General features: G+C 42.3%; 1 protein-coding gene across 22 annotated transcripts in view; it reads right to left on the bottom strand.

Moving 5' to 3' along the window:
* CAMK2D (calcium/calmodulin dependent protein kinase II delta) overlaps window positions 1-23,273 on the bottom strand; it is a 286,873-nt gene that overhangs the window by 53,772 nt on the left and 209,828 nt on the right. For all 22 annotated transcript variants that reach the window (XM_088448303.1, XM_088448282.1, XM_088448294.1 and 19 more), the window contains exons 7-12: window positions 18,959-19,061; window positions 13,037-13,120; window positions 11,358-11,452; window positions 11,136-11,258; window positions 9,496-9,579; window positions 7,761-7,803 (exon numbers count right to left, since the gene is read on the bottom strand). In XM_088448303.1, coding sequence (XP_088304429.1) covers window positions 7,761-7,803; window positions 9,496-9,579; window positions 11,136-11,258; window positions 11,358-11,452; window positions 13,037-13,120; window positions 18,959-19,061 — 532 coding nt within the window. The remainder of the gene's footprint in view (window positions 1-7,760; window positions 7,804-9,495; window positions 9,580-11,135; window positions 11,259-11,357; window positions 11,453-13,036; window positions 13,121-18,958; window positions 19,062-23,273) is intronic.

The following is a 23,273-nucleotide window of genomic DNA, read 5'->3' as shown; positions in this document are numbered from 1 at the left end:
GGAACAACTGGCCTATACTAATTACCAACGTGCAACATAAATCTATAGTAAGCTAAATGTTTACCTTAATTGTATTTAATACAGATAGTAATCCACAGAAGTTTAAAATGAAATTAAGACATGATGGTTTTACACCCGTTAAGAAAGCTAACTCTAACACACATTAATGTAAATGCAAGTAGACCCTGGTTCATTATCGCATAAGCATTATATAATGATTTAAAATATTCATTATGGAGAATATTGGAGGGTTTTAAAGTATTCTGCTGAAACACATTGGATGCAAAAGATATGTTACAAAAACAAACAAAAACAAAAAAACTTCCAGAGTTTAGAGGCATTTATACATGTGGACTAATGTAAAATACCCTCTAAAAATGGTCTTCCTATGTTTACATTAAGTAAGTCAGTTCTCATCATGTATAGTTAACTGTTTCTATTGCTCAGTGCGAGCGTATTACCAGGCCTGTGGTGGAAGGAGACAAGTGTTGTGATCTGGTTTCTACAGCCACTAATAATAGATTTAGACCAGGCACAATCTGGTTAGGCAGGACAGTAAGACATTTTTAGAATCATTCCAATTGCAAAGTGAATTTATACATTTACCAGACTGCTCACTTAAGGTTTTTAAGGGGTAATGCCACATGCATGTTAAAAATAAAAGCTGCACCACCATCTATAGTGTTTGAGCATTTTTCACCACATTAAAATTTCTCTAGAAGGGTTTTGTGAGTGGGAGAGTAAATCAGAAGCCACTATGTGCGTGCTTGCGGCTTCCAATAGCCAATCCCCCTTCAAATAGCATGTGAGACATACAACGGAGCAGTAAGAAACGCCCCAGGATTCTGGATGCTCCAGATGGTAATGCATCTTTAAATAGTTATGTTCTAGAATAGTGTTATTTGAGGTTGACTCGAAGGATGCAGAATATAAAAATTATGTCTATAAGGGTTTGAGAGTAATGGATAACCTCAATGAAAATTTGAATGATGTAGAAATACAGACCTTTTCACTTCCTGGACTGTGAAGATGGGTTCTTCTGTTTACTAGAACCATGTAGAGTCTCTGATTCCAGTTGACACCTAATATTAATGTAGTAGCTTGTGTGTAATTTATTGTTCGTCTCTTAGGTCTACTATAGTTACTGGTGTAAACCATTACAAGTGGTCATCTGGATTTCCCTTTAGGCTAACCCATCATTTTATTCCTTTTGTTTTGTTAGTATAGTCTAATTGTTTTGATTTAATTTTATATTTGGTATTGTTTATTTCCCTGTATCATATTTTGCTGCAGCACTGGTTTTGAGAGACCAATTAAGGAAAGTTAAAACAGGTCACATTTGATTTCACAATGTGCCTTTCTTTTATGGCAGGGATGGGGAACCTCATGCCCGGGGGCCGTATAAGGCCCTCGGAATCATTTGGTCTGGCCCTGGGGAGCTTTTCCTGCTAGCTTCATCTGGATTGCAGTGTGTCTATAATGGCATCCTGCAGCCAGAATAAATGCAGCAGTGCAGCCTGGAGCGTTCTTAGGACGCTTCGGACCATCACACCACTGCCCGTTACAGCTCCCGGCAACATCCTCAGAATGCTCCGGGCAGTGCTATAATCACCGGCGATTGTGGCCACGCCCACTGTGACGGCACATGAGGGGTGTGGCCTGCACAGGGCCCGTGAATAATGTTATAAATATCAAAATGGCCCCTCGGCAGAAAAAAGGTTCCCCATCCCTGTTTTATGGGAATGCAAAATACATGTAAACACTTATTTTTAAAATATTTTTGGCAAAAAGATTTTTTTTTAGGCTTTCCAAGTTTATATAGTCACAGACGATTGTTTAAAGTATATTAACTGATCTATCTCCTCGCCAATTTTTTTTGGTTCAGTTTAATATCACTTTACACTCTTGGATTACAGGCAACGCATTTGCAAATTTGGTATCTTTGCCCTACTGTGGCATATTTGGTAATACATTTACACAAACCTAGTCATTCAGAGAGTAAAGGACAAAGACCAAAAAAATATGCCAACGGGTTATTGACTGTTTGGATTTTCCAGCATGCCGGGTCAACATTGGATCAAACCTAATCCAAATGTTATCAGACAAAGGCATTATTTTGGCCAAATAAGTAAAAAAAAGAAAATATGATCAATGAACTAAGGGCCTGATTCAGCAATCAACGCAAGTGAGAGAACGCCCGGTGAGAGTTTGCGATCTGCGCATGCGTATGCATCACATGTCAGCGGTGCCGCACGCAGCCGGACGCCTGCCTGCATTTAGGAATCTCTCAAGTCCAGTAGCAGGATCAGGTCTACCATTAGCTTACACGCAGCTTCGATGGCAAGCGATGTTCCCGATGTTTACGCTGTCAATCACGGCATAGGTGGGCGGTTTTATGTTTTGCTGGGTGTCTGCTTCTTGTGCTGCGGTCTCCGTGCGTATGCATTGATTAGCATATTCTCGCAGCGGCTGGGTGCATGCGTCTGCTAGCGTGTGTTCCTTCTGAATCAGGCTCTAGGTCCGCCAATGTGATGACAGCTACAAAATTAGCATTATCTGTTATTATCACTGATGAAAAATATATGTTCCAGCACAACCAGCCTTATTATTTTTTTTGTTTATTAAATAAACACAAAGGGCTTGATCCAGTTAGGAGAGAGTTTCTCGCGGCATGAATAAGTGTTTACGGTATCGCCAGACTGGCACATTATTGTTTGCAGCCCCATAGGGCTGTGAGCAGAAATGTGAGAGTCCTGGGTGAGATTGGGCTGCAAGGAGGGAGAATTGTATAGCTTTAGAACGGCAACTCGCCCCCTTCGCTCCCAACTGGATTGATCCCATTATATGCAAATATTATTTAACACACCGATTTTCTTCCTCTGATACCATTTTATATTACATGGCATCATAGGAAGAATATCAGTGTGTATAAGCATGCCATAGTGAAGATAGCATTCCTGACTGCTCCCTCTAAGATTCTACTTACTTGTTAGTACTATCCTGTGTAGCATTTAGGTTAGGGTCCCTCTCCTGAGACATTAATTAATAATAGATGACAGTGTCTGCTGTATGAATCTGCATGAAGAACAATGGATGACTCCAGACACCGGGAACTATATAATGAATATGGGGCTAGGGATGGCCATCTCTGTGGTTACCATCGATGGTGATATAGCAAGTGACCATTGATGGTTACCATCTATGCAATGGATGACCATCGATGGTTTCACCAACTGATGGTCATCCCTGTTCGTTGACTGACTGGCCCGTGGGCCAATCAGATCCTGGGGGCGGGGCTTCTCAAGTGTCAGGGGCGGAGCTATGTCCCAGCACCTTGTAAAAAAAAAAGAAAAAAGACATTCAGTTATACTGTGCCATTGATGGAGGGAAACCATCTGGTTCTCCCCCATCAATGATGAAAGCATTCGACATAGACCATAAACCATCGATGATTAGGAATCATCGATGGCCATCACCATATGGGGCTGACTGGATAGTTGCAGCACCTTGCCGATACACCTAAACAGATGCAGGTTGAAAGCTGCCCTGTATCTGCAGGATTCCAATGTGGAAATATAAGAAAAGGAACACAATGTGTACAACAGTCTATAATAATAATAATAAACACACATATGTCCCCCGGTAATATCTACTGAGGAGCGTGTTCAATGGTCTAGAGCGTACCCTGACTCACACTCAACAAGATGGTGTTCCTCTTATCAAGGATTCTTTTATAAGTATAGGTTCCCCACAGTGGTTCAAAATAGTCACCCCTTATATATTCATATCTCAAACCGATGAGAACCTACCCCACTCACAATGGATATGGAGAGGTCAAGTACATAAAGGTATATTTTTAGTGTCCAGGATAATTCCACCAACAAATAAGCATACCCCACTCACGGTATTATAGGAGATTCAATGCACATAAAGGTTTCTTTATGTAAGTCAGGGTACGCTGTAGACCAGCGATTCCCAACCTCGGTCCTCTAGGCACACTAACAGTCCTGGTTTTAGTGATATCCATGGTTAAGCAAGGATAGTTAAGTCAAAATAACTTAGGTACTAATTAAGTCAGCTGTGCTCAAGTATGGTTATCCTTAAAACCTGGACTGTTACTGTGCCTTGAGGACCGTGGTTGGGAACCCCTACTCTAGACCATTGAACATGCTCCTATAGATATCACTGGGGGACATATGTGTGTTTATTATTATTATAGACTGTTCTACACATTGTGTACCTTTTCTTATATTTAAAATGATGTGTCACCTGGAATAAGGAACCGAGTGTTGTAAGAGAGTCTACAGGAAACAAAAGAACACATACGGGATCACAAACATCTTTTGATCCTAAATAAGGGATGCATGTTTCTTTTCATGATACTGCACTGTTATATAAGCGCCTTGAACTGAAGCCATTTCAATCTTGTTATGTACTTATTTGAACAGCAGCCAATATCTAAAATAATGTAGAAAGGTAAAACGTTGGGAAATGGAAGAACTATGTAAAAACTATATATATTAACTTTAAATGGCCACTAGATATTTAAGTTAAAACTTAATAATAGTAAATTTGAATTACAATAGCCTAATCAGCTCAGCAACATGACAGCAGTTTATTTCAGGAGGTTGTAGGTGGCATATTAATGTGATTATTTAATAGGTTTGTGGCAGTTAAGTAATTTAACAAGAGCAGCTCCATGACAATAAATGACACATTCTACGGGCTCATGTAAAGATGGACTGAAAATGCATTTTGTGGCTTTTTTTTCCTCAGCAACCTGCACGTTTTTTCAACAGCCAACAAGCAGCAAATATTCTTGTGCATCCACAGATATGCCAATAGAGACACATTGTGAGCTTATGGCTCCTTACGCCAAAGGGGCTGGATGGGGTTTGGAGGGGGCATGTAAGTACCACCATAGTATAGTATGGGCCTATTCATGCAAAATGCGTCAGTTGTTGTCCACAAAAGTGAAACATATAGTATGTGCCTGCTAGGAGATGTACATTCAATTATAAAATGCGCACCGATGATGATGATCTGAATGTCTGAATGTGTCGGAATCCCTCCAACTTAATTTAATACTGTAGTAATGTAACGTTCACAATATTTCAGTACGCATTAATAAAATATATTTCCATTTTATCTTTTAAAGGGAAAGTGACAGATGTGTGTATTGATTTGAACTTAATAAAACTGTTTGAGTCTTGTTCTAATATAGAAATGTTGAAAGGGACTAGTAGTGAAAATAACACTGTACCGCCATGTAATGTAAGAGGGCTGATTGAAAAGTAACGAGACTGCCTCTGTTTTTCTGTCCCATAGGTAGACGTGGCAAGCTATGCTCGTTATTGTGAAGCTCATACATCGATGTGTCTGGACCTCCGGTTGGACTGCAGTAGTCTTCTTTGTTTGGTCACAGCGAGTGGAAGATCTTCGTATGTTCCGTCATGGCAGATGAGGAAGACGTGTATGAGATTACATGAAACTCATGACATGTTACGGCAAGCATATGGTGGAGAAACAGTTAGCCGTGTTGCAGTATTTCGGTGGTGGAAGCACGTCAAAGAGGGTAATACAGATGCGGAGATGTTGCAAAATAACAGAAGGTTAACTTTACGCAAACATTTGGCTTCACTTGGCATCTCATTCGAACAGGTTCAGTATATTGTGTGTGTGCCAGGTGGGTACCCAGAAATCACTCAGTAAAGCAGATGCAACGACGAGATAAATCATGCAAGAACAACGTTGGAATGACAAAGAGGATACCTGATTTCCTGACATCGATTGTGACGTGTAACGAATCATGGATTCGTAATTATGATCCGGAATCCAAACAACAGTCCAGCGTATGGAAACACGTGAATTTGCCTCGGCCCAAAAATGTGCGATTCCTACGACGTGTAAAGTCATGCCTCTGCTGTTCTTTGATGCACTCGGTATGATCCTACAGCACTGGGTTCCCCGTGGACAGACAATTAATGGTGATTAGTGTTCACACTAGGTGCAGGAAGCAGATTAGTTAAGCAAAATTTCACAGTACGTCTAAAATTGTGCCATTCAAAATTAAAATATGCCGTCCTCACTGATCAGCACCCTGCAACTAGAGTGAACAGGTGACTACTATGCAAATGTACTAAAAACCTATTTGCATGGAGCCATGAGGAAGTAAAGACCACATTTGCTGAAAAAACATTGGTTTTTGCTCCAAGACAATGCCCAACTACATGTTGCTGCTGCTGTATTGGCAGCACTGACTGAAAATAATGGAATAGCACTGGCACACCCTCCATACAGCCTGAACTTAGCGCCCTGTGATTTCTGGGCATTCCAAACCCTGAAAAAACAACTGCGCAGAAAGAAGTTCACAACAGATGATGAAGTGAAAAATGCCAGAGCTGCAGCACTAATAGTGATGTCACAAAACAGTCTACGTTACGTCTTTGAAGCGCTGTTGAAACGCTGCAAAAAATGTATTGAATGTGAAGGACGCTACTTTACACAAGAAAAAGGTTCAGATCCTGTGGAGTCATCTGATTCTGACAAAAAAAAGATCAGTCTCATTATTTACAATCAGCCCTTGTATTATGTGCTGTAGTTCAAGCATTTACTACACCCACTGTGATGTCACATCTGCTACTGTTCCCTCCCGGAGTAAAGCAGGGCCATATGTTACCCTAGCCGAGTGTTACAGTTACAGCCAGCTCTTCTCCTGGCTCATTTTACACTAGTTATTTAGGGACAAATTCTGTCCAACTCCACATGGGCCCTACAGTGCTTAGGGCGTATTGTGGTCAAGAAATAGAGAAGGTATTTGCACCTGTGATTTATAATAACAGAATGACAAGTTAAGACAAAGCGTCATTGGGAAATTACTTTCTTTTTAAAAAGTACATAAATAGTTATCACAAGATGGATGGATTAATATGTTGCAGCAATAAGTATCTAACACTTTTGCAGAAAAAACATTAATAGCAGATATGCACTGAGCACTACACATGTGTTTTGGCATGTGATACATCCTGATAGTGAACTGCTTTTATGTTTAGCACAATGAGAATAATCATAAGAGAGATACCATAAAACAAGAATAATGGAGAAGTTGATTAGACAAATATTTGTGTACATCCTTCAAATAACCCAAATATTGTTTTGTCATGACAACATTTAATCCAGTGTAATGAAACAAACGCTCATAGACAGTACGTACATCCCCACAATTAGTCAAATTGTGCCCAGCCTACATTACATCCTCCATCTTTATATTAAACTGTGGATTTCAGCCTTGATCTTTAAAGCTTAAGAAATAGTAGCAATCCCAAAGCTGGGCACGCACTTGGGCAACGGGTCTAGGACTACGTTCACAGACATATCGGGGGTACACAACCACCGACGCTCTCGCAATATATTGGCCGTTCGATTGAACTTCCGATATATGGCCCAGTGTGTACCCAGCATGAACCCTATGGAATCTAAAACAATTAGAACCAGTCTGATTTGTTATACAGTGCATACTTACATGAAATGTAAACTTACACAATATTAATACAGCTTTTCAATACAAATGCAAATATGTCAGTCACCAGATATGAATATAGACAATAGAAATATATACATCCTGCTTAGGTTTGTAGGCAGTACTAAAAAAAACTCTGCTACATCAAACATTTGGTTTCATGTTTACCCAAGACTTGATGCTTTGGCTGTTAACAGCAATAAAATGTTTGTAAATAAGATGTAAACCTAAACCAACATACCTGAGAAATTTCTGGTAGCCAGCATGGTAGTAAGTATAGCCCCCTTGAAAGAGATAATGAAATATGTAAAATAAAACCTGGTAAACAATAGATACAGGCCAAAAACATTGTTACAGGGCATTTCACATTAAGGGCCCCATTTAATAACGAGTGATATTCTTATTATTACTCGTTACTAATCTTAAATGGTGCTCCAACCAATCAGCTCCTGTCTTTTTTCAAACGCAGCCTGTAAAGTGAAAGTTAGTAGCTGATTGGTTGGAGCACCATTTAAGATTAGTAATGACTAACCTCTAACGAGTGATAAACATAACATTTAATGGGGCCCTTACTCTTCTTAGGTCAGGGAACCTAACTCTCCATTTTGGAATAAATATCATTGTTGGAACACAATAAAAACACATATATAAAATAAAAAAACGTCACTTCACAAACTGTAAATGCCATGGGGTGGTTCTGCTGGGTTGGCCTGGGGGGTCCCGTGCCCTATATTTGTTCCATAGGAGTGTTAGGGACCTGCCTGATAGAGGTCACCTGGATGCGGTGGGCAGGCCCATAATTATGGCCATTATTATGCAAAGAACCTCTTTGATGCTATTTAGCAGTTATATTATTAGGTTCAGCATGGTTAGAGTGTGCACTTGCATTTATCTCTTTATGCTTGCAGCACTACAAGTCTCAGCAGGTAGTACCTCACATTGTGCTTAGGGTGTGCAATCTGGGGCCCCTCCCCCTATGTAAATAATAACTATAATAATTTAAATAACAGCATTTTAATATCAAAGAACAGCATATACAGAATGTATCTTAATAAACAAAACATACAATAAATGAACAATTTAATCAAAGTTTATTAAACTAGATTTTCTTCTACATTATCTTGAGTTATGACCATTACAAGATGGAGTTAGAGGAGCTATGGAAAATAGAACACATTGGAAAGGGTAAGTGATGCACGGACTGAATAGGATGTCTCCCTACACTTCTAATGTAGAAAAAGAAATGTAGTCTGTCAACTCCAACTTTAGAATGTGGCTCTTTGCAAGTTATATTCCAGTGGATTATAATTATGGTGCTGCTCCTTCCGAGCTGTAAATTAATTAACCACGGTTCCAATATATGGTCAGATTTATTTCCTTTGCCATGCACATAATTACCTATTTTTTCCATTCACACTATTAACTAAAATATTGGGGTAGATTTACTAAGGTGCGGGTTGACAAAGCCAACCAATAGATTTAAAAATGGCAATAGAAATAAATGCTAAGCAAAGCTGATTTATCATTTATTTCTACAGTATTGCAGTTTTCAAACTACCTGTCAGAGTCGCTTTGACAAGCCACTACTTAGTAATTCTCCCCCTCTCTGACCTATATGGATATGAAGTGGTGGTTTTGCTACAGATTACACAAGACTTTAAGCTGCCTGCTGATTTATTACAGTCGCTGCAAAGGACTAACATTGGCAAAGCAAGCAGGGCTGTCCAACGAGTCAATGGGATATTAGTTTGTTGTATCCCTTCTAGTAGCTTCAAATATGATAAAGAAAACACCTGTTTAGTCACAGGGAATCTGCCAGGTAAATTATATTTGATGTGGCAGAAACCAGATACCACCTTATAAACATCATTTTTCTAAACTAGCGAGATGAATAATAGGAATGAAACACCAGTCCCCCATCTGTCTCAGTTTATCATAATACTTATTTGATATTTCTGTTCAAAACATCTGCTTACCTTCAACTTCCTCCTTGCATTAAACTTCTTCAAACAGTCTACAGTTTCCTGTCTGTGCATCATGGAAGCAACAGTGGAGCGTTGCTGTAAGAAAAAGAATACATGTCACCTGACTGTATAGAGCCAGAAAAATAGTCATGTATAGAAGTCTTTATAAAAACAGCCATAGACTGACAAGGCAACCATGGTTATAATTGGTGTCAGACTGAACTCATCAACGACAACTGAAAAGCAGCCATTTACCTGTCCTACACAGAATTCTGTCACTTCAGTCTCAAAATATAGTTAAGTGAAACTGAAAAGTTTCATAGCAAACCTAGCCATGTAATGCAAAGGGATACTTGGTGAGACATGCATGAAACTCAATAATAAATGGTTGCAGGACTCGAAAGGTTACCTTAACCATCACTATTGTGCATATTATAAACTATAATTTTGCACATATAAAGTTATGCAATGGTAACCCTTGATTGACTATTACATTTGCCATACTTTACAGCTTTCTTGATTGAAAAGTCAGACATACCCACACTATACCCAGACCCACACTTTGAAAGAAACCAGGGCCCATGTAAAAGAGTTGCATAGTAAAATGTAACAACCTGGCCATGGTTAAAATTACTATGCTGCACTTTTCAAAGCCATCGCGTCTTCAGCTGCTGGATTTAAAGGGCTATTATTATGAAATACAAAAACATGCCTGGTTTGGTAATGTTATTGCTCTTTAAATCCAGCGTCTGAAGCCACTGAAGATGCGGTGGCTTTGAAAAACACTACAGAGTAAATTTAGATCCAGGACACTTCCAGCAAGCTACAACTTATTTGGTCACAGAATGGAACTGATGGTAGATACAAATGTGTCCACGTATACTTATTCTCAAATCAAGCCAAATAGCACTGTGTGGCATGCAATGGACTTTGCGACTTAGGCACGCCATGCAACTTTTTCTTAAAATACGTATCTTAATGTGCTACATTATATCAATTCTTCTGCGACAACAAATACTAAACCTAAATACTTAGTACACTATTAGCAAATTAAGACGCAAAAGTATGTAATCTGGGTTAAAAAGCCAAAAGACAGAGGTCCCATGCGAGTGACTGGTGCCACAGATTGTTATGCTAAATCTGCTACTTTATACTAATTCCTTTGCGACAAAAAAGACTAATCCTAAATACTTTATTAGCTACTTTGTATACTACTAGAAAATAAGTGAAAAAGTACTCATGAAAGGAAATCACTAACAATGGCAGAGGGCCTAAGTCGAGATGGAATCCGGATGAATGGTCAACAGACAAAAGTTCGACAATGCATAGGTCGACAGGGACAAAAAGTCGACACATCAATGGCCAACACCATTGACCAGCACACACCAATGGCTTTAGCCACTTGGGGCTTGGTGGAGGGTTATGGTTAGGCACCAGGGAGAGGTTTAGGAATCGGCATTAGGTTTAAAATAATGATTATAGAAAAATGTGTCAACCATTTGAACCTGTCGACCATTTGGTGTTGGCTTTTTGTCTGTCGATTATACCACACCCGTTGCGACAGGAGTCTTGCACCATATGGCACAAAATGAATAACACACATCTGTAAACATTTCCAGCAGGTTTATAGGTTTTGAAGCATGTTATCTTACACAGATCCATGGATGTTTGAGTGCTTCTAATGCAGTGATTCGTTTGGCTGGATTGATCGTAAGCATTTTATTAATCAGGTCTTTGGCTTCAGGAGTCACTGTATCCCACTCTGGCGATGGAAACTAAGATGAAAAAAAATATATATGGCAAATAGCAACAGATTTTGTGCCACAGAACCATTTCTGTTCATTTATTTTAAGAATACCCAAATAGATAATTACATCATAAGCACCAGCCTTTATCTGCTGGTAGAGTCTGTGCTGGTCTTCATCCCAGAAAGGGGGATAACCCACCAGAAGAATGTAAAGAATGACACCTGAGGAAGCACAGGAAAGAAACAGAATAATGAGTAACTACAAAGTAATTACCTGCTGCATGCAGGATTTATCATTCACCTGTTTGGTTGCTAATCATCAGTAATGACTGCTTCATATTTTCTGCACAATTAGTTTTTGCCAATGCTTAAAGTTTTTGCATCAATGTTCAATTAAATTATTCAGTTTTTCCTTTGAGCTTTAAAACATTAAAATGAGATCATGTACTATGTTTACCACATGGATCGCAAGCAATTAGATAACCAACATAAAATCTCCACATTACAGAGATTTCTGCCAGTCCTATTCATTGACCTGCGTGCAGTGGTGAAAACAAGCACATGACATATTTACAGTTAATTGTATTTCTGCATTAATGAGGCCCAAGTTCTGATCTCATCTATAATATAGATGTCCAAGATACAAAAGTGAGAATAAACAGGTAAGATAATTGTACTTTTGTAAGTAAATAATGAGCCCATAGAGTCAACATTTATGGTGCGCAAAACCAGGGCTGAAACAATAGGACTGTGAGTGGTGCTGCTGCCTGGGGCACAGGGCAGATGGGGCGGCACGGTTGCGTTGCCCCTATTGCACCCTTCCATTTCTAGCTTGCTAGGAGCGTGGAAAACCCCAGCACATACTGTAGAAAGTGGCAGCACGCATCCCGTGTTCCTGCTCCCAATGCTTGCTCTGTGATGTCATATGCACCAGGGCAGTGGGTGCTCTGTTTAAAAGTTATTATTAGGTGTATACTGTGGAGGCTAAAGCCATTACTAATTGTTTAGTAATGATCCAGCCGCACAAGCATCAGCTCACAGGTTTGCTTCAACACATTAGAGGGCCATGGGCAAATATGAAATTAGTGGGACCAAATCCTATTTGCAAAATATGAAAGGACACTTGCACATGTATCTCATAATTAGAATATAGTATAGGTTACAGATGGGTTATCACATATTTATAACTTGAGAAGCAGCATCCGATTCATAGTTAGGATATTGGCTAATGTAAAACATGCACTGATAGGTGTTCCTGAACACAGGAGTTGGAAAAACTGGACTAAACCATTAAAAAGCAGAATGATTTGCACAAATAGCCAAAAATATCGGTGCTGCTCATTCACATTTGTTCATGTGATCCACAGAGAATGTATTACATTGAATAAACACATAAAAAATAGGTCTTAAAGTGCATCTAATTAACCATGTACTGTATTTATTATTTAGAGTAAAAGATCAGATCACTTATACTGTAAGTCACATTAACACAGATAATTCAGGTGCAACATGATTGAAGACTTTGGACAGGATGCATTTGTGATTTTATTAACAGCACATGCATACGAGGTGTCATTTTTCATTCCTGTCCAAAATTTACAAGGGAGGTATACTCAACTTTGTTCTAAACTACATTTACTACTCATTTGCATGTTATATCACATGGGCTAGTTGGGAAGATTAAGGAGTAGAAAAACAGCTACATAACGGAATATAATAGAATTGTAGTTTTTTATGTAGATGTAATTTACTCCTTAATATAACAGATCCAGGGAGATGTTCTAGCAATACATAGTGATAACATACCACATGCCCACATATCCACAGGCTTGCCATAGGGGTCCTTTCGTAAGACTTCTGGAGAGAGGTACCCTGGGGTTCCTGCAAAACCTAAGAAAATGAAATGTATTTAAAAAAATAAAAATAAATTATATGTACAAGGTGTTTTTGAGGGGCAAATAAATGAAACAGAAAAGTTTCCGAAGCTAGGGCATATGTTTTTCTCTATAAGCCTGATTTAAAACCAGAACACAACAATTGATATAAATAAATAGATTTATCCACTGTGATCTAGTCTAATAGTGTATTAGTCTAATAGCTACCAGTGCAGAAAATATATAGTTTGTCAAGTATAAAAAAAAGGATGCTTTTGAAAGCAAAAATAATAGGATTTTTGGTATTTACCGATGAATCCTTTTCTCTGAGTCAGGCTGGGGGACACTGGACCATGGGGGACACCTGACCATGGGGTTGTAGGTGGGAAGGCATGGAGTTGGCACTAATGACTGCAATCTATTACTCCCCCCCCCTCTGCAACCCCTGACTTCAGTACAACTTCAAAGGGGCCTGGTAAGGAGAAGCAATATTCAATGACACCGTCATACCGAAAAATAATAACGCACTGACGGTCATTTAGGACCGAAATCATAACTCATACTCAAGGGAACGCAGTGTCCCCCAGCCTGACTCAGAGAAAAGGATTCAACGGTAAGTACCAAAAATCCTATTTTCTCTTTCCTCAAGGTTGGGGGACACTGGACCATGGGACGTTCAAAAGCCGCCCCCAGGGGAGGGAGCGCTCAGGTTGCCTGACCGGAGAACTGTACGCCCAAAGTGGATGTCCCCGGAGGCAAAAATATGAAACCTGTAGAATCGTGCAAACGTGTGGACAGAGGACCAGGAAGCTGCGTGACAAACTTGTTCAGCTCAGGCTCCATGACGCGCCGCCCAGGAGACCGCCACAGCCCAAGTGAAATGAGCCGACACCTTGGCTGGTGCCGGACGCCCCGCATCCGAATAAGCCCTAGAGATCACTGAGCGGAGCCATCTTGCAATGGTCTGCTTTGTGGCTGGCCAGCCACGCTTGTTGGCATCGTAAAGGACCAGGGTAGCACAGATAGTTAGCGTTACTGCCTCACAGCACTGAGGTCATGAGTTCGATTGCCATTACGGCCCTAACTGTGCAGAGTTTGTATATTCTCCCTGTGCTTGCGTGGGTTTCCTCCGGGTACTCCGGTTTCCTCCCACACTCCAAAAATATACTGGTAGGTTAATTGGCTCACCACGAAAAATTGACCACAGTGTGTATGTGTGTGTGCATGTCATAGGGAATATAGATTGTAAGCTCCACTGGGGCAGGGACAGATGTGAATGGTAAGATATTCTCTGTAAAGCGCTGCGGAATATGTGTGCGCTATATAAATAACTAGTAATAAATAAAGAGTCAGTGCGACATAATTCCGAAGTTCTATCTACGTCCAACAGTGACAGATCGTCCTGGTCCCTTGAAGACTGTGAAGGTGAGAAAACAGGAAAAACTATTTCCTGATTCAAGTGAAAAGAAGAAACCACTTTCGGTTGAAAAGACGGAACTGTCCTGAGGACCGCCCTGTCCTCATAGAAAATAAGAAAAGGTGGTTTGCAAGACAAAGCCCCCAACTCAGAGACCTGCCGAGCCGTGGCAATGGCCATAAGAAAAGCCAGTTTCCACGTGACAAACCAAAGATCCACAGATTCTAATGGCTCAAACGGAGCCTGCTTAAGAGCCGACAGAACCAGGGGAAATCCCATGGCGCTACTGGCGGCTGAAACGGAGGCTGCACTTGCAAAACCCTCTGTAAAAAAGTCAGCACCTCTGGAAGGAGAGCCAGACGCTGTTGAAAATAAATGAACAGAGCTGAAACTTGTACCTTCAAATTTTTAAGCCGCAAGCGGCTTCCAAACCCCACTGATGGAAAGCTAACAGTCATGGAAGGTGGAACTGGGCAGTATACACTTTCCGCTGCTCACACCACATAATATAAAGTTTTCCAAACCCTGTGGTAATTCTGTGCTGAAACCTGCTTCCGCGCTCGGAGCATGGTACCAATGACTGAAGGGGAAAACCCCTTAGCCTTTAAGAGCTTGCTTTCAACAACCAGGCCGTTAAAGCCAGCTGAGGAAGGCCCTCGTGACTCAATGGCCCCTGCAGAAAGAAGATCTGGTCGCTACGGAAGATGCGAACCTGGAGCTGCAGCTAGATTTAGAACCGTGGCAAACCATGACCGGCGAGGCCAGTTTGGAGCCACTAGGATGACTGACGCCTGCTGCTTTCTGACTCGACAGAGCACTCTTGGTAACATGGGAATTGGCGGAAAGATGTAGGCCAGACGGAAGTTCCAAGGAATTGTCATGGCATCTACTGCGAATGCTAATGGATCTCTGGCCCTCGCACAAAATCGAGGGACCTTGCTATTGTGGTGAGACGCCATCAGGTCCACTTCTGGCAGTCCCCACCTATGGACCACCTGCTGGAAAACCTCCGGATGGAGAGACCACTCTCCTGGCAGGAAAGTGGTCCTGCTGAGGTAGTCTGCCTCCCAATTTTCTACTCCTGGTATGAACACCGCTGAAATTACCGTGACAAACGTCTCCGCCCAAGTGAGAATGAGACTTGCCTCTGCCATGGCAAGCGCGCTCTTGGTTCCGCCCTGGTGGTTTACATACGCCACCGCCGTGGCGTTGTCTAATTGGATCCTCACTGGCCTGCTGGCCAGGAGGGCCTGAGCTCCGCACAGGGCCAGATAAATGGCCTGGAGCGCCAGCACATTTATTGACAAACCTATTTCTGATGCTGACCAGGTCCCCTGGAGACAGAGGTTCTCCGTCAACCACGAGGTTTGCATCTGTGGAGACAATGATCCAGCTGGGAGTAACCAGGGACTGACCCTGGAGAAGGTGACTGGTAGTCAAACACCAGTGAAGCGACTGACAAGTGCTGTCTGACAGAATCAGCAATTGAGAGGAGAGTTCGTCCGAGCGGCCCGTCCAATTCCAGAGAATCTCCCACTGGAGAATCCATGAATGGAAGCAGCCGTACTGAATGGTCTCGAAGGTAGAGATCATCATACCCAGTAACTTCATGTCCAGCCAGACGGATGGCCAAGAGCAGACAGCACTTTCCTGACTAAGTCCTGCAGGGCCCGGGCTTTGGCCTCAGGCAAGAAAAGTCTTTGCAGTGCTGTATCGAAGATCACCCCCAAGAACGTCAGCCGTTGGCACGGCGTGATGTGACTCTTCTCGAGAATCAGTATCCACCCGTGATACTGTAACACCTGGACCGTGTGATCCATGTGGAGCTGAAGTTGGGCAGCCGAATATGCCTTCACCAGCAAATCGTCTAAGTAGGGTACGATCGTTATCCCCTCGGAATGCAGCAGACTTGCCTCCATTACCATGATCTTCATGAAGACCCGTGGAGCCATCGCGAGCCCGAAGAGCAGAGCCTGGAACTGGTAATGAGCTCTCCCAGGAGTGAACCTGAGTAGACAATGATGCCCTGCCCAAATTGGTATGTGGAGATATGCGTATCTGACGTCAAGAGACGCCAAAAACTCATTCGCCTACATACCCTGAATCACCGACCGGAGCGATTTCATACGAAACCGATCCACCCATAGGCTGGCATTCAAGGGTCGTAGGTTTAACACCGGCCGATAAGTACCGTTGGTCTTCCGGACCAGGAACAGGTTGGAGTAAAAACCCCGTTTTCGTTGAGACTGTGGAATTGGAGCTATCACCCCCTCGGAAAAGAGGGAATCGATAGCCTGGTTTAAGGCCCTTTTTTTGTCCGGATCCTTGGGCAATGCCGTTGCAAATAAACGCTGCGGTGGTGGCCCCTTTAGGTCGATCACATAAGCTCGGGAGACAATGCCTCTAACCAAGGCATCTGCTCCCGAAGCTACCCACCGGTCTCGGAAAAGGAGGAGACGGCCCCCCTACTTCCCAGAGACCGGAGGGGCCGAACCCCTGTCAGGTACTCGGCTTCTCGGGTGCCCTAGCACGTGGGCGCCTGAATGCATGCTAGGGCACCCGAATGCACCAGAGAATCTGCCCCGTGGGGCCGAACCACTGCTGGGGAAAGAGCACGCGCCCTCGGGCCGTTTGCTTCGGCTGCGCACAAGTGGGCTCCTGACAGTCCATGCACAAAGCATCTGCATCCGGCTATCCAACATGGCAGTTTAACCTGACACTGGGCACATGTAAAATATAAAGCTTTGGTAGGGGTATGGCCCTTTGTGGACTTTTTGTTCATCATTTGAGCCCCCCCTCCTTCCCTTCAGTGCTATTCTGCCGCAGAAGGAAGCTCAGGAGAGAGAAAGCAAACAAAAGATTATATATATATATATATATATATACACACCAACATACACAAAAATATAACTTTCCTCTATGCTGCCAGGCTTGTCCCACTATAAAGCTGTGAGCAGCCCACACAGCTTCCTAGAGTCCACACAGCTGCTGGAGAGTGGGGGGAACCAGCACGCCATGGCTCCTCCCCCACTATACTGAAGCAAGCCCGACGGCTTCTCCCTTCAAGTGCTACTCCCCTCTGTGGGGAAAGTACTTGGACTGACCCGCTCTCACCTGCGGGAGGTCTGTAATCAGCGCACTCCCCACGGGAGCCGCACACAGGAAATCCGGCAAGATGGCGCCCGCCACCCAGGACCACGCTGACTGCCTGCACCTCTAACAGGTACAGCAGCACGCAATCCCAGACGGTCTCACAGAGACCGGAGTGTCTAGAACGGGGAAGCGCTCAACGCTATCCCCCTCTCAGCCGCCGCTCACCGCAGCCTTACACTCCTGCTGTGTGCTGCTATAAGCAGCGCACAACACCTGTAATAAAATAAACAAAAATATTACAAACAAAGAAAAAAAAACCCCTATGCTATAGAGAAAAAGGCTGCCGCGCAGCCTTAACAAACGTGCCCTCCTTCCACAGGCACTAAAACTACACTGAAGTCAGGGGTTGCAGAGGGGTGGGGGGGAGTTATAGATTTTAGTCATTAGTGCCAGCTCCACGACTTCCCACCTACAACCCCATGGTCCGGTGTCCCCCATGGTCCATGGTCCAGCCTTTAGGAAAGAGAAATATCGGATTATTCCATGCATGTTAAGACTGAATGAGCTTGCTGCCTTATACTTAGGCACATATAACAGGATTACTACCAGTGGGCACAGAATAGAGAATAGAAATGTGTACTGCATACCTATGTCAATTACAAAGGAATAAGAGACCACTCTACTTCTTGCTAACAGTAGCTAAAAAAAGAGAACTAGCAAATCACATGCTAGGGTTCAACCTCGGACTGTCCTTTAATTTTAACATGCCACTCAACACACGGATCCCCCTAACATGCTTTATACAGGAGAACTATTTTCTAATCAAATTCATTCAAAGACCTATTTAATACTCTGGTATTCTCATCACATGAATGTTTGATGTAAAACACAGAAAACATACAGTATTTAAAAGAAAAGTGTATAAAAATAAACAAAACAAATAACCAACACAACCACAATATATCTGAATCATATTAACTGGGGTAGCCAATGTGGACTCTTGTTAAAGAGAGGAACATCCAGAATCTGCTGACAAACCATGGGCATTTGATTAACAACTTTCTTTAAATTTCTTTAAATGTGGGGTATCATTTTGCAATCCCTTCTCTCTCTAATCACAGAGACTAGACCAATGGTGACATGCCAGCCTTTTATCCAGCCACCTTTATATGGAGCAAGCTGAAGGTTCTATACTTTCCCTGTATTAGTAAGCATACTGAAAAACCTCCTGAACAAGCATACCTCTGTGGGAAACTTGCTTGGAAAAAAAAAATAACACCAAAAACTGACTGAATGCAGAGGCAATGGAATGAAATATATATATATATATATTTAATTTCTTACCAAACCATGCTTGTTGATCTCCTTGAACTTCAATAGCTAGGCCAAAATCTGCAAGCTTTACTGCTGCACCTTTTGATTTGCTAGCTAAGAGCAAATTTTCAGGCTTTTATTCACAAAAAGAGGGGAAGAAACATATTAGACAAGCTGAGAATCATACTCACAGATAGAGATATAAATATGCATGTCCTATAAAGCTCTAGCTTTCATGACAATGTGTTTAAATAATCTCAAAGTAGTTTATCGAATGTTTATTCCCTTGTTCTGTTACTTTCTATAATATAATCTACATGGTGTATAATAAACAGGATGTGGTCAATATCCGAACCGCGGGGATTCCGGCGGTCTGAATGCCCATGCCAGAAACCTGACACCTGTCATCCCGGCGCCGGCATTGCAACTGCCGTAATCCTGAAGGTAAGTAGCGGTGTTAGGGGGAGGGTTAGGGTTAGGCACTAAGAGGGGAGGGTTAGGTTTATGGTGTGGGGAGGGGGTGGTTAGGTTTAGGCGCTAGGGTGGAGGTTAGGGTCAGGCACCGGGAGGGAGGGTTAGGGTAGGGAGAGGGGTGGGTTAAGATACCTACCGACGTCAGTACCCTAACCCTGTCGGGATTCTGACCACCGGGATCCTGAGCACCGGCATCCCGTACCCATCCCATAATAAATGGTTGATCTCCAGTAAAACAGTACTAGTTGTATTGAATAACTATTTCAAGGGTTAAAGAAACAAAGATTAATAAACTGAAACATAACTGTAACAGTATATTTCTCATATACAATGTAAGACTTTTAGAACTTTTGCTGCAAATCCCAAATTAAAGTGTGAGTCCCTACACGAGTAGGCAGCCATTTTGTGCATTGAATGAGTATTCAAGAGAAAGCATAATTCATAGGAACATACATACTTAGCATAGTTACATACAGTGCATCCGGAAAGCATTCACAGCGCTAAACTGTTTCCACATGTTACAGCCTTATTTCAAAATGGAACAAATTTTTTTTACTCAAAACTCTACACACAATACCCCATAATGACAACGTGTAAAAAGTTCTTTTGAGATTTTTGCAAATTTAATTACAAAAAAACACTAAGAAATCAAATGTACATAAGTATTCACAGCCTTTGCTCAATACTTTGTTGATGGACCTTTGGCAGCAATTACAGCCTTTAGTCTTTTTGAATATGATGCCACAAGCTTGGCACAACTATTTTTGGGCAGTTTCACCCATTCCTCTTTGCTGCACCTCTCAAGCTCCATCAGGTTGGATGGGAAGCATCGGTGCACAGCCATTTTCAGATCTCTGTGCTTTTTACTAAGGAGTGGCTTCCATCTGGCCACTCTACCATACAGGCCTGATTGGTGGATTGCTGCAGAGATGGTTGTCCTTCTGGAAGGTTCTCCTCTCTTCACAGAGGAATGCTATAGCTCTGACAGAGTGACCATCGGGTTCTTGGTCACCTCCCTGACTAGAGCCCTTCTCCCCCGATCGCTCAGTTTAGACGGCGGCCAACTCTAGGAAGAGTCCTGGTGGTTCCTAACTTCTTCCATTTACGGATGATGGAGGCCACTGTGCTCATTGGGACCTTCAAAGTACCAGATATTTTTCTGTACCCTTCCCCAGATTTGTGCCTCGAGAATCCTGTCTCGGAGGTCTACAGACAATTCCTTGGACTTCATGCTTGGTTTGTGCTCTGACATGCACTGTCAAGTGTGGGACCTTATATAGACAGGTGTATGCCTTTCAAAATCATGTCCAATCAACTGAATTTACCACATGTGGACTCCAATTAAGCTGTAGGAACATCTCAAGGATGATCAGTGGAAACAGGAAGCTACTGAGCTCAATTTTGAGCTTCATGGCAAAGGCTGTGAATACTTATGTACATGTGATTTCTTTTTTTTTTTTTAATTCAATTTGCAAAAATCTCAAAAAAACTTTTTACACAATGTCATTATGGGGTATTGTGTGTAGAATTTTGAGGACAAAAATTAATTTATTCCATTTTGGAATAAGGCTGTAACATAAAATGTGGAAAAAGTAAAGCATTGTGAATACTTTCCGGATGCACTGAATATGAGAATTCATCCCATCATTTCACTGGAAGCCACTGCTATAATTGAGAATAACGTTGACTTTATCCTCATGCATTCAATAATTTGTATGCATTCATTAACGTTTTTCATTTCTAAGGCACCACAAAATTGAAATATAAAATACAGTAGGACATATTAAGCAAATAAAGAGATGGAAGTGCAAATGTGAGACAGTGGGTGGAGAGGGCCCTGGTCACGAGATCTTGCATCCTAATGAATATAGGTTGAGTCCACAAAATGTCTGCCTCTGATATCTATAAGTAGCATTCACATGTATAATGATTTTCAGTGGACATACTCTAGCAAGGACACAAGTTGCTATGCAAAGCGAATAAGGCTTAAAAGGTTTCCTTCCATATTATGTGTGGAAACATGCATGTATACAGGTCTCTTAAGGCAGCATATTTAAATGTAAATATGTTTAAAGTAAACCGGCATGTCGAACGAAACTGTTCAAAGGACCCCATTTGCATTGCAAGTCAGGATGGGATCATTGATAAGGCAATGCCGGCAGCTGCCTAGGGCCTGGAGAGCCCTACAGGACTTTTCAATAAGATTCTGAGTGTGTGGGGGTTATTTGGGCATTTGGTGTTAGTCTTTGCGTCCGAGAGCGAGGATGGCAGGTGTTACGGCTGCGAGGGATGTGGAGCTATTGATGTGAATGGAGTTAATGAGGGAAATAATGTTTATATGGGTGAGGGAGGGGGCAAATATGTTAAACGGGGCTGCTATTATAATCCTTAAAGATTTTTTTTTAGGAGGGATTTTAAGGATTAGGGGGGAATTCAGAACAGATATTTTTTAGGGCGAATAAAACGGGATTTTAACACTTCATTTGCCTTTGGGCAATTCAATTAGATCTCATCTTATTCGCCCCGAAAATGTCTGTTTTCGGACGAATACACATAGGATCCATGATAAATTCACGGATCCTATGTGTTAACGCTGGTGCCTGCCCGAAAACAGTTATTGGGTATTTTTTTTGGTGCCTGCTGAGCTCCTGCAAAGAAGTGCCCGATAAGCAGGGGCTCCAAGAGGGGGGGATTACCCGGGATAGTTAGAGGGGCCCGGGTCCGAAGCCCCCTCCCACCACCGCCCCCTTTCCCTGTCAGCAGCCCAGCACACACTGCTGATAGGTAAGGGGTATTGCACATAGTTGCCTACCTTTCAGTTACTCTTCCCGGGAGAAGCCCGGGTAAGAGAAGCAGCAGGGGGGGTGATGGGGGCGGGGCCTGACAAATCGTGCCATTAAGCCCCGCCCCTCATGGTAAAATTGCTGCGATTGGTTAAAATTTGCATAGGAGGCGGGGCCAAACAACGTGATTCATGTAGAATCACGTCTTAAGCCCCGCCCCCTACACGGAGACCCGCGATCGCCGCCAGAATTCTCCTCATTCTGCCCACTTCACTAGGAAGTGGGCAGAATGTGGGAGAAATGCCTACCCTTCCGGGGGTGCGGGGGGTTACCCGAAAAATCGGGAGCCTCCCACGAAAACCGGGAGGGTAGGCATGTATGGTATTGCATACCCTATCAAAGTCGTAAAGATACATATAATATATAAGTCCTATCTCTACTTGTGACTGGGTAGGTGTAACTGGGTGGCAAAAGGGTGCTTGAACATAGGATAGGTTTGCCATGGCATACTGATGGAATTGCAGGCACTGCTGATTGAAAATGTTACCTAAAGGTGCGTATCCACTAGCAGATAATGGAACGACAGTACGATTACAATATTGTATTCGTACAGTCGTTCCTCTTCCCCTGCAGTGCCTACACTGAACGATATTTTGATCAGTGCAGGCACCCTCCCTCATCCCTGAACATGCCCAATCTGTCATTATCGGCAGATATAACAGCATGTTCAGGCGATGATTGATGTCGGAAACGACCATCGGGAGCGCGCATCGCTGGTTGATTCCAACATTTTCATGCCCGATTTGTGCGCGATTAATGAGCTATTGAACGATAACTATATGGATAGTGGATACCCGCCTTAATACTGCTTATCCTTAAATAAACCCCAGTGTTTTATTTCTTTATGGATTAGTTTGATTTGTAATTTATTTTATGTTTCTGTAGTGGGAGGGGTTATTTTTAAGATTGTCTTTCAGCTCTAGTTTGTCTAGAAAAGGTATTCATTGTATGAAAGGATGAGGGCCCCAAACAAGTTTCTTGCCTAGGGTACCATGAGATCTTACATCAGGCTCTGTTGCAGGTGGGAG

This window comes from Taudactylus pleione, unplaced genomic scaffold, assembly GCF_031769625.1.
Source record: "Taudactylus pleione unplaced genomic scaffold, aTauple2 ptg000454l, whole genome shotgun sequence".
NCBI classification, from domain to species: domain Eukaryota; kingdom Metazoa; phylum Chordata; class Amphibia; order Anura; family Myobatrachidae; genus Taudactylus; species Taudactylus pleione.
Note: the sequence above shows the minus strand (reverse complement) of the source record. Positions and strands in the feature narration are given on the sequence as shown.